The 13,687-nt window shown below is 38.1% G+C and overlaps 1 protein-coding gene across 3 annotated transcripts in view; it reads left to right on the forward strand.

The window, feature by feature from the left end:
- Positions 1-13,687, forward strand: part of LOC124170723 (OTU domain-containing protein 5-B) — a 34,058-nt gene that overhangs the window by 7,533 nt on the left and 12,838 nt on the right. For all 3 annotated transcript variants that reach the window (XM_046549611.1, XM_046549613.1, XM_046549612.1), the window contains 3 exons: positions 4,206-4,411; positions 9,083-9,323; positions 10,641-10,796. In XM_046549611.1, the coding sequence (XP_046405567.1) occupies positions 4,206-4,411; positions 9,083-9,323; positions 10,641-10,796 (603 nt within the window). The remainder of the gene's footprint in view (positions 1-4,205; positions 4,412-9,082; positions 9,324-10,640; positions 10,797-13,687) is intronic.

Consider the following 13,687-nt stretch of genomic DNA (forward strand, 5'->3'; position numbering starts at 1 on the left):
ACAAAACCTGTCAGACACTTGTGCCCCTCCAGAAAAATCCTGGATCCGTCCCTGTTAACCTCCATATGATTTCAAGAATAGGAATGCACGCCACATGTAAAAAAGAATGAGTCCTAATATGATGCATTTCCAGCATAATTTAACTTTGTTAACCATCACTTTTATTTATCAATTTATCAACAAATCATTTTGCTTGAATCAGCATAATAGCATTAATATAATTTCCACTGATTTATCCAATGATGAAAGTAATAAGGATTACACGCAATAATTAGAAGAAGTAAGTATTCACATTATGTTGTATTTTACACGTTATTACACTTATAATTGTGTCTCTTATATTTTCGATTTTCCTCCATATATGACTGTTTAGAAATTGACAGATGGCAAAATATAAAATTTTTTGACTCAACTCTAGTTAAAATAAGACATTTTCGAATTCAGTGCACAAAAATATATGGTACTCCATCCACAGAGCTGGAAAAACATGGCAGAACCGTAAAAATGCAGGCCTGTGTTATTTGTATTAGACCCAAACAAGACTAAACAGATTGGAAACTCAAATTGCACTAATCACTTAACCTGCATATTTCTGCCTTGAAAAAAAAAAGACTCCAAGATTTCATGATCTTACACGCTCCTCCCTTGCTCCTGTCCGTATTCTCTCCAGTACCTCAGTGCTAGGAAGGCAGAGTTCACAAACACCCCGGGAACACTCTCCATCCCCACCACGGACCCTACCCTTCATGCTTTTGCCCCCCCCCCCCCCTTTCCTCTCGTGGAGGGTATGAGTCATTCTAGTTCCCTCAACTTGCTGCTGGCGACGCCCTCTGATAGGTCGTGTTTTTGTCATTATTATTACTTGATTTATTACTTCGCACGTGCATATTTCTTGGTTTTAAAAGTCGCATAGGGCTTTGCTAGAATTCTTTTGTTGTGACTGTTTTGTTGTGCCAAAAAAAATAATTCAATTCATTACAACTTGTAAAACTTACAATTTCCTATTTATGTCAATTTAGATACGCTAGACAGAAAATATTCCATTACTATAACATTAGCATAGGTTTTACGTCGATAGTATCATACTCATCACTCCAATTAGGAAAATCATTTAATGGGGCAATCACCTTTCGCCTCAATGCTGATTCTGTCATGGTCCCTGAAAACCTGTCCCTGCTATGATCCTTCAGATGGACAAAATATTTTTTGCTAAATTTGGCTCTTTTTGTGGATTTAGGATGGCATTTAGGAACTCCTAGCAACAAGAGTTGACCTCTTATTGCTGCTGAAGTGACTTTCACCGTGGTTAGTCATAGCATCTTTTTCCCCTCAGTATCTTACATTTGCAGGTTGCTATTCTTCCTCTCCGCAGTTCATTTTTTCCTCGCTCCAACCTCTCCTTTGGTGATCATCCTCGATCTTATTCTTCATGTCATGGATCTAATGTGAAATCATCTACTGCACACTGTGATAGTATTTTAGAGGTGCATTATATTTGTAGCTATCTTTTTTGTGCAGGTGCTTTCTGTTTCAAAATACCTAGCTGAATGTTGCCTACTGTCTATTGCGTGGTAAGCTTGATTCGAGTCCTCCTGACACAAAAAAACCTTTTTTTGTGCGAGTAATGATGGATTGCAAATAAAGAATAATTTTATGACTACAGACTTAACGAATATCATTTTCTATCTACAAATGAACTTATCTAAATCTTGTTGTGTTATAATCCATGAAATAAACTTTTAGACGCCCACTTACACTGAAGGCAGAGCTACCTTATGCCATATATCAATCAGGAAATTCTAGATAGGGTAGCCATCTACCATGTTTAAGCTGTTATCTATGAACCTGTGAATCTTTTTGTGAACCTGTTATCTGTGATCCTTTTTGAAGTACATTATTATGATTCATTAGCTGAGGCCTTAATGTTACTGAGAACACTCATGCCTCATTCAGCGCTAGGGATGTGGTCAGGGTTTTTCCCTGATCAAATTTGTCTTAAAAGAGACCATTTTAGCATGGGAAGATGGGGATGGGTGGCAAAGGTATAGGGTATCAAATTTCCTTTAAACTATTTATATGCCCATTAATAGCCTTGGAAAAGTATTTATGTAAACATTTAGAGTCTAAAATATGTAAAAATAATAGCAGGCAGATATTCATAGTTGTTTCTCTAAAAAAGAAATGTATGCGTTGTTTAAATTCCCTCGTTTTGTGCAAGTCGGGTAATGTCCAGGAAATAAACTTATATGCACTGACACGTAAGTGCAATGTCACCATGAGGCTCTCCATTTTCAAAGCAATTGTTTATTTTCAATTTCACGTGTAGGCTTAAGGTCTTTCTTGATAATATATTTACCTTTTGATCCGTATTCCTCTTTTCTGCCATTGTTCACTTAGATTTTACACTGTATGGCACTATCAATATCACCCTATACTGCTGAACAACTGTTGCGCTGTATTCTAGAGCCAGGTAATTACTGCGCAGCATGGGTGAGACAAACTGCAACACTACAAAGGGGCCTAAGATACAGAGGGCCTACAACTGCTGGGAGGCCAATGTATTTGAGACTCTCTTTCTCACACCCTATTACATGTCTCTCGTGATCACTGTCGACCTTGAAGTCTGTAGTGTTGACCCTTACTGTGGAAGTCAGTTCGCTCAATTTCCAATGACAGCATCGCAAGCCATATTGCTTTCAAAAAACTCATTTCCACCTGCTCCAAACTACTACTAATGATTTAAGTTCACTTATGTCATTCAGTTAAGGAGAAAAGATAAATTTCTTCAATAGGTCAGCTATGATGGCGGCATGGCAAGCTTGTTTTTGGTCATTGAACAGCAATGGATTTTGATGAATATATAAACGAAGAAGTTTTAAGATGTAAAATATTCATTATGCCTTTTGCTCTTGCTTTAAAAACAAGTTCCAGCTCAATATATTTCATAATTTGGAATAATAATTGGACGAAGTGCTCTCAGCTTTCTAATGAATTGAGCAAGTTCCTAATGTTGTTTGGAAACCCAAGAGCACTTAATGCAGTTAATTCACTGGGTAAGCACTAGATCATTCTGAGTTTATAGTCATTGCCAGACTTTTTATATGAGATAATAGTTTCCGATTATTTTCTCAATGAATTGCGATCCCATCTTTTTGGGCAAAAATCGCTCACTTTTCAACTTTCCGGAATGTAAAGGCGATTGGAAGCCATGCGTTATTGATGTTACAAATATTACTGTGAGTTAATGGAAAAAATTATTTCAGTTCTCATTGAGGATGATATTCTATTCAAATGTTTCTCGGGAATGAAATTCGTTTCAAGAGGGTACCATGAAGTGAAGGATCATAGCCCATATTCTTTGAATGTTATTATGTTTGTTTTTAATACATATCCATGCAAACTAAATATATTTTAAAAGCAACTTTTTCTCCAATTTTCCTTTCCAGCTATCTAAATTGTAAAATGGCTGTCATTTTTTTTGTTAAGAAATTGGGTCCAATACATTTAGCTATACATTTCACAAGCAAAGTATGTTTTCATTCCAGAAGTGGTATCAAACTTGAGTAAAAACTGAAAATTTCTATTGATAAGAAAACAGTATTGCAAATTTCATGTTCATCCATGCTTTTTACCTGCAAAATATCAGGCACAAATGGAAAAGCCTCTATATGTTCTAAAGATAATTCATTGTATTAAGTCAATAGGGCTACCGATCATAGCTGTCGAAGTTGCACATTGATAATGATGTACATTTTCACACACAAAACCAGAGTTTTGGTATAGCGTGATATCTTCTGAATTTTTGACGAGGAGACTGTGAAACCTATGGAGCAGCCACTGCTATTCACAAGTCACCAGGAGCTACTTTCTTCCAGGACCAAACATTAATTTGTGCATTAATTGGGAATAGATAAATGGTGGAGGAATCTATGTGTAACAAGACTGGAAACAGTGATTGTTAGGATAAAATCTTTTACTTCTGTGATAACAGTTTTATCATGCAAGAAGGCATGGCCTCATAGATTCAGGAATTCAGGCTTCTCTATAGGTGTATTCAACGGTGTTCGGCGAGATGTTGTGGAGCTTATTGCAGTGATAATTAAAAAGGTCTTGAGCAAAACAGCTCTCTCCATTTTAATGTGGTAATAAGGGATTTAATGTTAAAAGCGTTTTTATGATTTGTATTTTGTTCATTAATTTTTCAGTTGGAGTCTACTGAAAATCATGGTCTTCCGTGTGCACCGTTTAGTCCCACATCAAATGCTCAGCAGCATCATTTATGGCCTTCTCAAAGCAGCTCCAGTCGTGAAGAGAAACACCCACCACATAATGCCGCTAACAATCCTTTTGATGAGATGCTTGACTCAGTTCCAAGTGTGGGCAAAAGAAGACATCGTGCCAGTCCACATAGGTTTGTTCCATTTAATGATCGTCTGAAATCTTTATAACCATAGTAAGAATAGGACCACTCGTATCTGCTTAGATTCCACTGCTATGAAGGGAACACTTAATTTTAATGTATACAGAAGACTCTCATTATTGCGAAGTTCACGGGATCGAAAAACCGGAGGTTCTTAACCCATTAGTGCATAGCGTCCGATATATCAGATGTGTGCCATGTCTCACATAAATACTTCTCTAGTCGATAAATTTAATGAGTCAACTAAAATATTAGCGGGGGGGTGAAGACAGACATCCATTTGAACTTAATACAGTATTAAAATGTAGCGCAAGTCAACTGGAGCCCATAAAAAAATAAAATACACGCGTCCGATATATCGGACGCTATGCACTAATGGGTTAATAACAATATTTGTATGAACTTTTGTCTTGGGAATCATAAGAAAAAACATAGTCATAATTTCTTGTCTCTTCAATCACCCATACTTATACTCGCGCTGTAAAATAGCTTCAGGGTGAAGTGTATAATATACACAATTAAATTACGCTCAAATATTTATAAAAATAAGCACATTCGTTTCATTTTCTTAAAAGAAGAATGCGGCTCGACGCAATCGAGGGTTGATATCTTCCCGATTATAGTAAGTCCTCCATATAAGAACAAGATGCGTTCCTTGAAACCTTGTTCGTAAGTTGAAAAATCTATGCAAGACCTCGAGGAGTGCGGATTTCCTGCAGAATGCAACACTGCAATACAATTGTGGCAAACTGATCAAGCTGGGCGTGCGACGCAGCCTGCACTGAAAAAATCACTGTCCACGGGAATGAAGAATGGGTGAAACACTGAAAAGTTCCCGACTTCTCACCGGATTCAATGATACTTTGTTCAGATTATGCTCAAAGTGCGAGTTCCTCATATCTCTGAAAGTTCCGGAATCAAATGTGTGTAGGAAGAGGGCTAACTGTATGTCCAATTTACAAGCGGTAATGAGTGGGTCACCATGATTTCACAGGAATAAAGCTCATTATATGATGTTGTATGCATACTGAAGTATCTCCTACTGAAAAAAGAACCATAATTGACACTCTTGGGCTCAGTACACGAGGAGAACTTGCACCATGAATATAACGTAGCATAGTGTATTTCCACCTAAAGGCCATTGCTTATTCGTGGACCTTTGTAATAAAGTTCATTTTGTAACCACCAGGACCAGGACTGAGCTTTGTAATTTTGTACTAACGAAAATTTCACGATAATGTTTCTTTTACTATGGATTGGATTGGCGTTTTTGTTGGGACCAAGGATTTACTTCGTAATAATGAGAACGTCATAATAAGGTTGTTTATATAAACAAGAGTTTATTGTGATTGAGAATCAATTGCAGAAGGATTAATTACAAAGATGTGATTCTGGTTTTAGTTGTATGGAGAAAAAGTCTAATTTCTCTTAAACCTTTCTCTGGCATGTTATTTAATTTCAATATTTCTTTTAACTTTTTATTTTTTGTAGCGGTTCATTTCTTCACTCCTGGACTGGTTTGTTCCCCCTCAATGTGTTGTTTTTAGGATACATTTGTCAAATGAACTATGCAGGATTTTACTCTCATACTTTTTGTATTATTGTTCTATCCAGAAATGTCAAAATTTAGCTGGAGAAAATTTGTGTATAGAGCGTTCCACATTTAGTTGACAGTACGGGCCTTATGGATAACAGTGTTGCCAAGCTTCCGCTCCGCCGGCAGGCATCCTAACAGCGTATGCAACCACATAAAATATGGCGCCAAAATGGTTTAGTTCAAAAAGGAGTTAGGGATCGCACAAAAGACGGCGTAAATTAAGGCATTTTTTAGCGTAAATTACAATACCTTTGCTGCAATATAAAAGGAAAAGTCTTTTGTTATTTTATGTATGTACTTATTCAATGCACAAGCTGAATAATGAATAATCTTTAATGTAAAAAATAACAATAAATTGAAGGATAATAAAAATTATCACCACTCCTGAATGAGACAGAATTTCTATTCCTCCGATATTATGCAATATTTTTTGGCTCTGGCTAGTATTACATGAAAGGCGATGTTGTATAAGACATCATCAATCTTTAATTTTTTTAAATTTTCCCGTACTTGGTTTATTGTAAATTAAATATCTCCTTTCAAGCTAACATCTTCAAAGCTAATTTCCTTAATGTTCTTTTTCCTTCGCCTTGTAGTAGGCAAGGATTCCAATTTCCTTGAGTAATAACAGGCATTATCTACCGCTATAATTGATCCTTCGGGTAAGTTTGCAAGAAGTGAGTGCTCAAACCATCTCTCGTAACACTCGCCACCCACTTCTTCATGCTCATCCATTGAGTTCTTTTTGTACAGAAACACATGCAATGCTCCTTTTATGAACCCATTTTCCGTTCCTGCGTGTATAATTGCAAATCGTTCTCCTCGGGAAGTGGGGGCCAAGCCCAGTATTTAGTCCAGCAAGGAAAGCTTGACGCGGATTTTCTAATTGTTTGTTTCGCAAACTAATGTTCACTATTTGTCCAACATTAATCCAACTTTCGCCTGTGAATACACTCGTCCTGTGTTCGCGACGATATTTTTTTAGCTGCATTAAATAATTAATTGTGCCACCAACGAATAATATCATCCCTTTCGATAAGGAAGATTCTTTTCCCCCTGCGTTCGTACACGAAGCCTATGTCCAAAAGAAGACGATATAGTGTTGTCCTTTTGTAATCTGGGAAAATACTATCCATATTTACCGAGTTTAAGATGGATTTTAAAGTCGGAGGAATATTTTTCACGAAGGATTCATGTACCTTTCTTCTAATTCCCGATCTCACAAAATCGTCGAAAATCACTGCTCTCGAATTTTTGTAAGGCAGTCTTATTTCTTTAGTTTTTGAAGGAGTTACCAATGGACCACGGGAGCTTTCCTTTCTCACTCGGTAAACAGTAGACTCCGAGCACCCAGTAGCCTTCGAAGTTTCTCGGCAGGCCTCACTAATGCTGCGAGATTTCCTGAAGTACGAGAAGACTTTGAGCACCAACTGTCTTCCGCGGCTTATGAGCTTCTCACCTTTTCTCCTCTTCCTTGTATCGGACATATTGATCAGGCGTGTTACAGCAGAGATAAGTGTAAAACACACTTCACAATTCTCAAATTCAGCAGACCACACAACACTTGTTCACTCCAAAAGAATGCAATGACAAACTGAACGCCTTCGTAAATTCTTCCCACGGCCCCTTCGGCTAGGGTCGATTCTGGTGAAGGTTTTATGGTACCCTATGAAAGGAACTCAAAAAAAACCAAGCCCCCTCAAAGAAAAGGTGTGCACTCGATGGGGTAGTGTTTCGCACAGATTATGAGATATTCTCTTTCTTGGTTTCCGCAATGGGACCGAAACACCCAAGGCAAAAGCGTCTTATTTCCATGCCGCTTGCTTACTTTCTTGTATCAATGTATTCAGATAAAAACACTGCTGTTACGATGTATTAGTATTATCTGTTTAGGATATCAAACGAATAGATAAATACATTTCATAGTATGCATTGACAAAAACTCCTCTTCCACCCGAGAATTTTCCCTCTGCGCGCAAGAAAAAGCAAAAAGCCCGGCCCAGCGGCGCCGTAATATTTTTTCTTAAAATCAAAACCTTCTAACTCGCTTCAGAATTGATGTAAGTTAATGATTTTTTCATCAAAAATAACTTTGTAGTTTTCTTCACATTTGATACGCAGCATATAGGGACCTACGACGTAAGAAACGTAAGTTAGTAAGCGACTACTTTTTACCTTGCAAAAATCAAAATTTTCTTGTCCTAAAGGGTGTTACGTCGGCATAACAACATTTTAACTCAATAATTGTACAATTGGTGAAGACCTTCAAAGAGAAAATAGTTTGAAGAATTTTGTGCAGAAGATTCAATTCAATACAGACAACGGTTAGGCAGAAATTGCGAGAAGAAGATAAAGTAAAAAAAAAACACGTTTCTGACGGAAAATTAAGGAAATGTTTTTTATAGCTTTTGTTATAATTTTTATCGAAAAACTGTTGGCACCAATGAATGCAGCATCTCTTTCTACGTTAGAATGCAATTTTTAATCAGTGCATAACGAAACATTAATTTTCGTGCTGTTATTGACAACACCGCGCTCCTGGCCTTATGGAGATTAACATGGGAAATGATTCTCCATAAGAGCCCATACTGTCAACTAAATGTGGAACGCTCTATAGTCACAAATATTTTGACAGTGTTATTAATGGTGACCTACACAGGCAACCCACTAAAACTACTGCTGGAGGTGGGGGGACACCTGTAAAGGGTCTTTTCCCATTTTTTGGTGAATAGCTTGAGCAGGCATGTAGTGATACTTGAACCTAATATTAAAATAGGTAAAATCTGCTGCAAGTTTGCTTGATTATCTAGATCCCAATCCTCCATGATTTCTAAATTTCTGTTACTAGGGTGTAATTGTCACAATAAGTATGGGGCACAAGCTGCAATCAATAGGTTTTGATTCCTTTGATGAAGGAAACTACCCTATTGGAAACATTCCCTAGGTGGCATAAGTTATAGTTACAGTAGAATTGTTTTCTTTCACTCTCATTCTGGAGTGTTTGGAATATTGGTTGAAAGAAACATGCCATCCTTTCTAACGCTTGTTCCCTTATGTGTGGGCAGGACTTCACGCTCCAAGCATCGAGAGAGAGTGAACTCGCCGCCCACTTGCCACTTGGGTCCAGGCCAGCACCCTCAACAGGGTGTGAAGAGCAAGCCTCAAGCATCTCGTCCCCCACCAGCTAGACCCCCAACACCATCCGCTGGTCCCTCGGGTGCTGCATACCTAGATGAGGCTAGTGGGTATAATTCTGAGGATGAATATGGCATGGTAGCATACCTCACTGAAGAGGAATGGGCAGAGGCAAGTATAAGATGTCTCATGTTATCTCTCTCGTGGATGGTCAAAGTTAAGAAATTCAGTAGAATCTCAGTTTTTTTTATATCTGTAGGATGAAACTTAGGACAACTTAGAGCTAGAAAAATGTTCTGATTAATCCATAAAAATGTGGGAGTCTATGAAACCAAAAAGCACAGCAACTGTATTATAATTCCACTTCAAATCATTAATGTCATAAATACATTGCTTGAAATAATATTCTAATCTACCCTATGAAAGTTCAGAATTAATCATTGGTTTGCCTCAGTTTATACCAGCACTAGCTCTCCAATGCCACATCTCATCAATATTTTCTCTAAATCCAAGATGTTCTTATTGAGTATTGTATTTACATGGTGACATGTACCTGGGCTCAGTAAGGTATTCATACTGTATAATTACCTTCATGGAACTCTTGCTAAAGTTGTAAATAAGATGCCCATGGTCACAACTCTGAATCATATAATGCTACAACATAAGAATACTTCATGCCAATAATAGCAATGGTAATCAAAAATCTAATCTCTTACGTAATGCATTGAGCATACAATTTCTCCCAAAGGAGATGCTGAAAGGAACATATCAATTTCACTATCTTTACCCCAGTTAAGGTAGAGATCAGGGTTATTTTGTATTAAGTAGTTGTTTTTTCATTTCATATGCAAGTATTCATGAAATTTGTCAATTTTCATGAGAAAATTTCTGCAGTTCTTCAACATGTGCGTCAGAGAAATTTTCAGGCATTGTCACGTATGGGAGGGATGAGTCATTCTGCTTGGGCAAGGCTTCCATTTAAATCCTGTTTAAACGTGGAGGGAGGCGGTAGATTATTGTGAATGCACAATATGATTTAGTATTATAGTGATGTAATTATTTAGTTGCGTACCAACACTAATCTCTGCTTAGGGAAATAAGTCAAGTGCTTTTAGAAGAGCACATAAAAATATCTTTAAACATTGCCAAATGGTATCATACATGCTTAACATTTTTACAATCAATGAAAAGCTATAAGAGCCCTCCCCAATAATGTTCCAACTGGGATAGGTGGGCACCCAGCGACTGCTAGCAACCCCAGTCGGAGAATTAAGGCAGGTGCACCAAAGATTGTGCACTTTGTGCGCATCCAGGGTCTATCAATCATCTCCTGGGTTAGGTTGCATCTATCCTGGGTGTTTGTGATTGTCTATTGTTAATGGTTGCTAACCCCAGTGGAAAGGCCTTTTAGTGCTGTTTTTGGGATACATAAATGGAAATATAAAAAAAAAACTATTCGAAGGTTATTTTGTTCCTTTTTTTCATTAGAGAGACCGTAGGTTTGAAAAGAGACTGAGGAAGAAAGGCTGGGTTATCAAGCAGATGGGAGAGGATGGGGCATGCCTCTTCCGTGCTGTTGCTGATCAGGTGTTTGGAGACCAGGAAATGCACTCCATAGTCAGGAATCAATGCATGGACTTTCTTGTGAGTAAAATAATCTTATTTAAGACCAATAAACATGCTCTTCATTCAAGTAAATTTTATCAATGTAATTTATGGTCAGCATCAGAGGGGTATCAAGAGAGGGGCTAGTCGAGGTGCCCCCCACCCCTTCTCTGAGCATAGTATTTTTGTTGCGCCACTGGACCTTTTCCTCGACCATAATGTAAATTCCCCGACTTCCCTCGCCTATTTTTATTTTCCTGAAATGCTTATGCATTGCCATAAGAAAAAATTCCCCTGCACCGGGAATCGAATTACGGACCTTTGGCTTTCCTGGCCACTATGCTTTCCATTAAGCTTCCTAGGTTCCTGATTTCCCATGGAAATTGTACCGAGGCTGATGGTACTAGATGTTTCCCTTGCGGTCCTTCCAAAATGACCACGCAAGAGAGGAAGCACTTCCATGGAGCTACAAGTGGTTGAGAGCCTCTAAAGCTGCGCATGTGTAATATTTTAGTCTTGCCGTGAGAGTGGTAGTGACATTCACAGGAATTGCTCTGAGAAATGGTTCCCTTGGATCAGGAATTGAACCTTAGACCTTTAAATTTTGTACGGAGACATAAGGTACAAGATTTTGGGCTCTTGTGGTCCATCCAAGTTGGCATCATGAGAAAGTACTTCCATGAAGCCAATGAAAGGGAAAATATTAGTCCGTAGTTGGATTCCCAGTCCAGGAGACTTTTTTTCTCATGGCAATTCATGTAAATTTCACCTCTATCTACGTGGCAGGATTGAATTATTACACAATCTAACTAATAACTGCTAGAATAAAACTGGTATGTTAGTTGTCTCCGTATGACTAAAATTTCTCAAGTTAAGTATGGGAAGAGGATCAGGCCAGAGTGATTTGTAAAATACACCATTTTAACCTGTGGAAAGTCAAGGTTTTCAATATTATCCTCCAAATCATTTTTCGGTTCCCCAGTGGTCTGGAATTTGTACCCACAAGTGAGTGAGTCAGTCATCCAAAGGACTGTACAGGCATCCCCCGAGTTACGTAAGGGATGCGTTCCGGCAGACTCTGCGTAAGTCGAAATTTACGTAAGTCGAACCTTTGCCTTAGTGCTTCAGAGATTGCGATCGGCGCGGTGAAATTCTCTGCGGAGAAATACGCGGTAAATTCTCGATGAAGTTTCATTCAATTCACTGCGATATTCATGAACTCTACCGCGTATTCTTACGTTATTAGATACAAAATCGATAAAAATTAATATAGTCTGAGAGTTGCATCTCGAGCATTGCCAATCTAAATGCGTGATATTATTCCCAGAGTTGACCGATCGCGTGGATTCGGAAAAGTACGGTATCTCAACGCTACATTACTAAACTGAATACTTAAATTGATTCATTATGTTATACTGCGACCTAAGGGCCCAAAGAATGCGTCGTATACCTACCTATAATCATTATATCTCCTGCCTTTTATATATTACGTTGATCGATGAATCTGGTGGTTTCACTGTCACAGTTAATACACGTAGGAGGAGTGTTTAGGATTACGAGCAAATAACACACACAAAAATACCAGTAAATTACTATATTCTCAGATACATTCTCACGCACATACACTCAATCTTTCACGCACGGAAACATACTTTCATTCTCTCATATCTCAATAAAATAACGTGAAAATATCATCATTTGAATATTTACTTCGCTGGAAACATCGAAGAGTATTTCCAAAGCACATAGCTAATTAAAAGTGAGCTTTTATTCAGCCAACTCCGTCATTAACGTGAAATAAAGTTAGTGGGGAAAAGCTAGCAATGACGCAATATTCATTTACAGTTGCACACAATATGAGAGAACGAGAAAATGCAGCTTAATAAAATTTTCCGCCAGAAACATGTAAAAAATTACGCAATTAATATCGTGTGTCAACTTTTTCGCGGCGTTCATTGCCAACACTCAAAATTTCAATGCCGTTACGTGCGTACTAAACAATTCTTTTCCGCAATAAATATTTCTGCTTGAACTTCATTTTCTTTTAATTCCACAGATGGAAATGTCCAAACTTAAGGATACAATTTTTAAATAGTTGAAAGTCGGAGTTCGGGTGTGAATGCTGTATAACAAGTTGTATCGTACAGGAATAAGCGCAACCACTTCCATCGCTAGAACTGCAAATTTTCACGTTGATTGCTGACTTGGGATTTATAAGCGATTTTTACACAGAAATTAATGAAAATTCCTTCGAGGAATGACAAAAATGGGTCAATTTGTTACGTTTAGCTCGTAAAAGACTCGATAACTATTCGATATTTTTTCTACCATAGGTTGTACGAGCGAATATCTACTTCTTCGCGCTCGCATTCGAAAATTAACGTAATCATTTGAAATACGGTTATCGCTTACGTAAGTATGGATTTACGTAAGTCGAGACATACGTAACTCGGGGGATGCCTGTATACATAATGGGGGTGCTTAATTTGTTATCAGGGTTAGAATTTCTTGTACCTTCAAAAAATGTCCCCACAAGGATCCACTGCAGATGCTCTATTTGTGACTCATTTCTTCAATCTGTGTGAACTCTTTGCTCATCCGGTGACAATGCAACCTGCAAATCATCTCTATATACTGTAGTGGTCCCAATTCACTCCCTTCCCTTTGGGTTCAGCCCTTGGCCTTCCCCCACGAGATTTGACCAGGGATGATGAGTCCCACTAGATAAATGAGTTGCTGTTTGGCCGTGACGGATGGTAACATCATATGGTGGATGAGCGAGTGATGCCCCACCACAACCAGTCTTTTGTTGCAAAAATTAATAAGGGCACAAGTTCCGGGTTCCGTGTCAACCACGTCACTATTCTGAGAGAGGCGATCGTACTAAGGAAGTTTGGTGATTAAGGCAAGATTAAAAGAATACGTCTTGT

The sequence above is a fragment of the Ischnura elegans genome, chromosome X (assembly GCF_921293095.1).
Source record: "Ischnura elegans chromosome X, ioIscEleg1.1, whole genome shotgun sequence".
NCBI classification, from domain to species: Eukaryota; Metazoa; Arthropoda; class Insecta; order Odonata; family Coenagrionidae; genus Ischnura; species Ischnura elegans.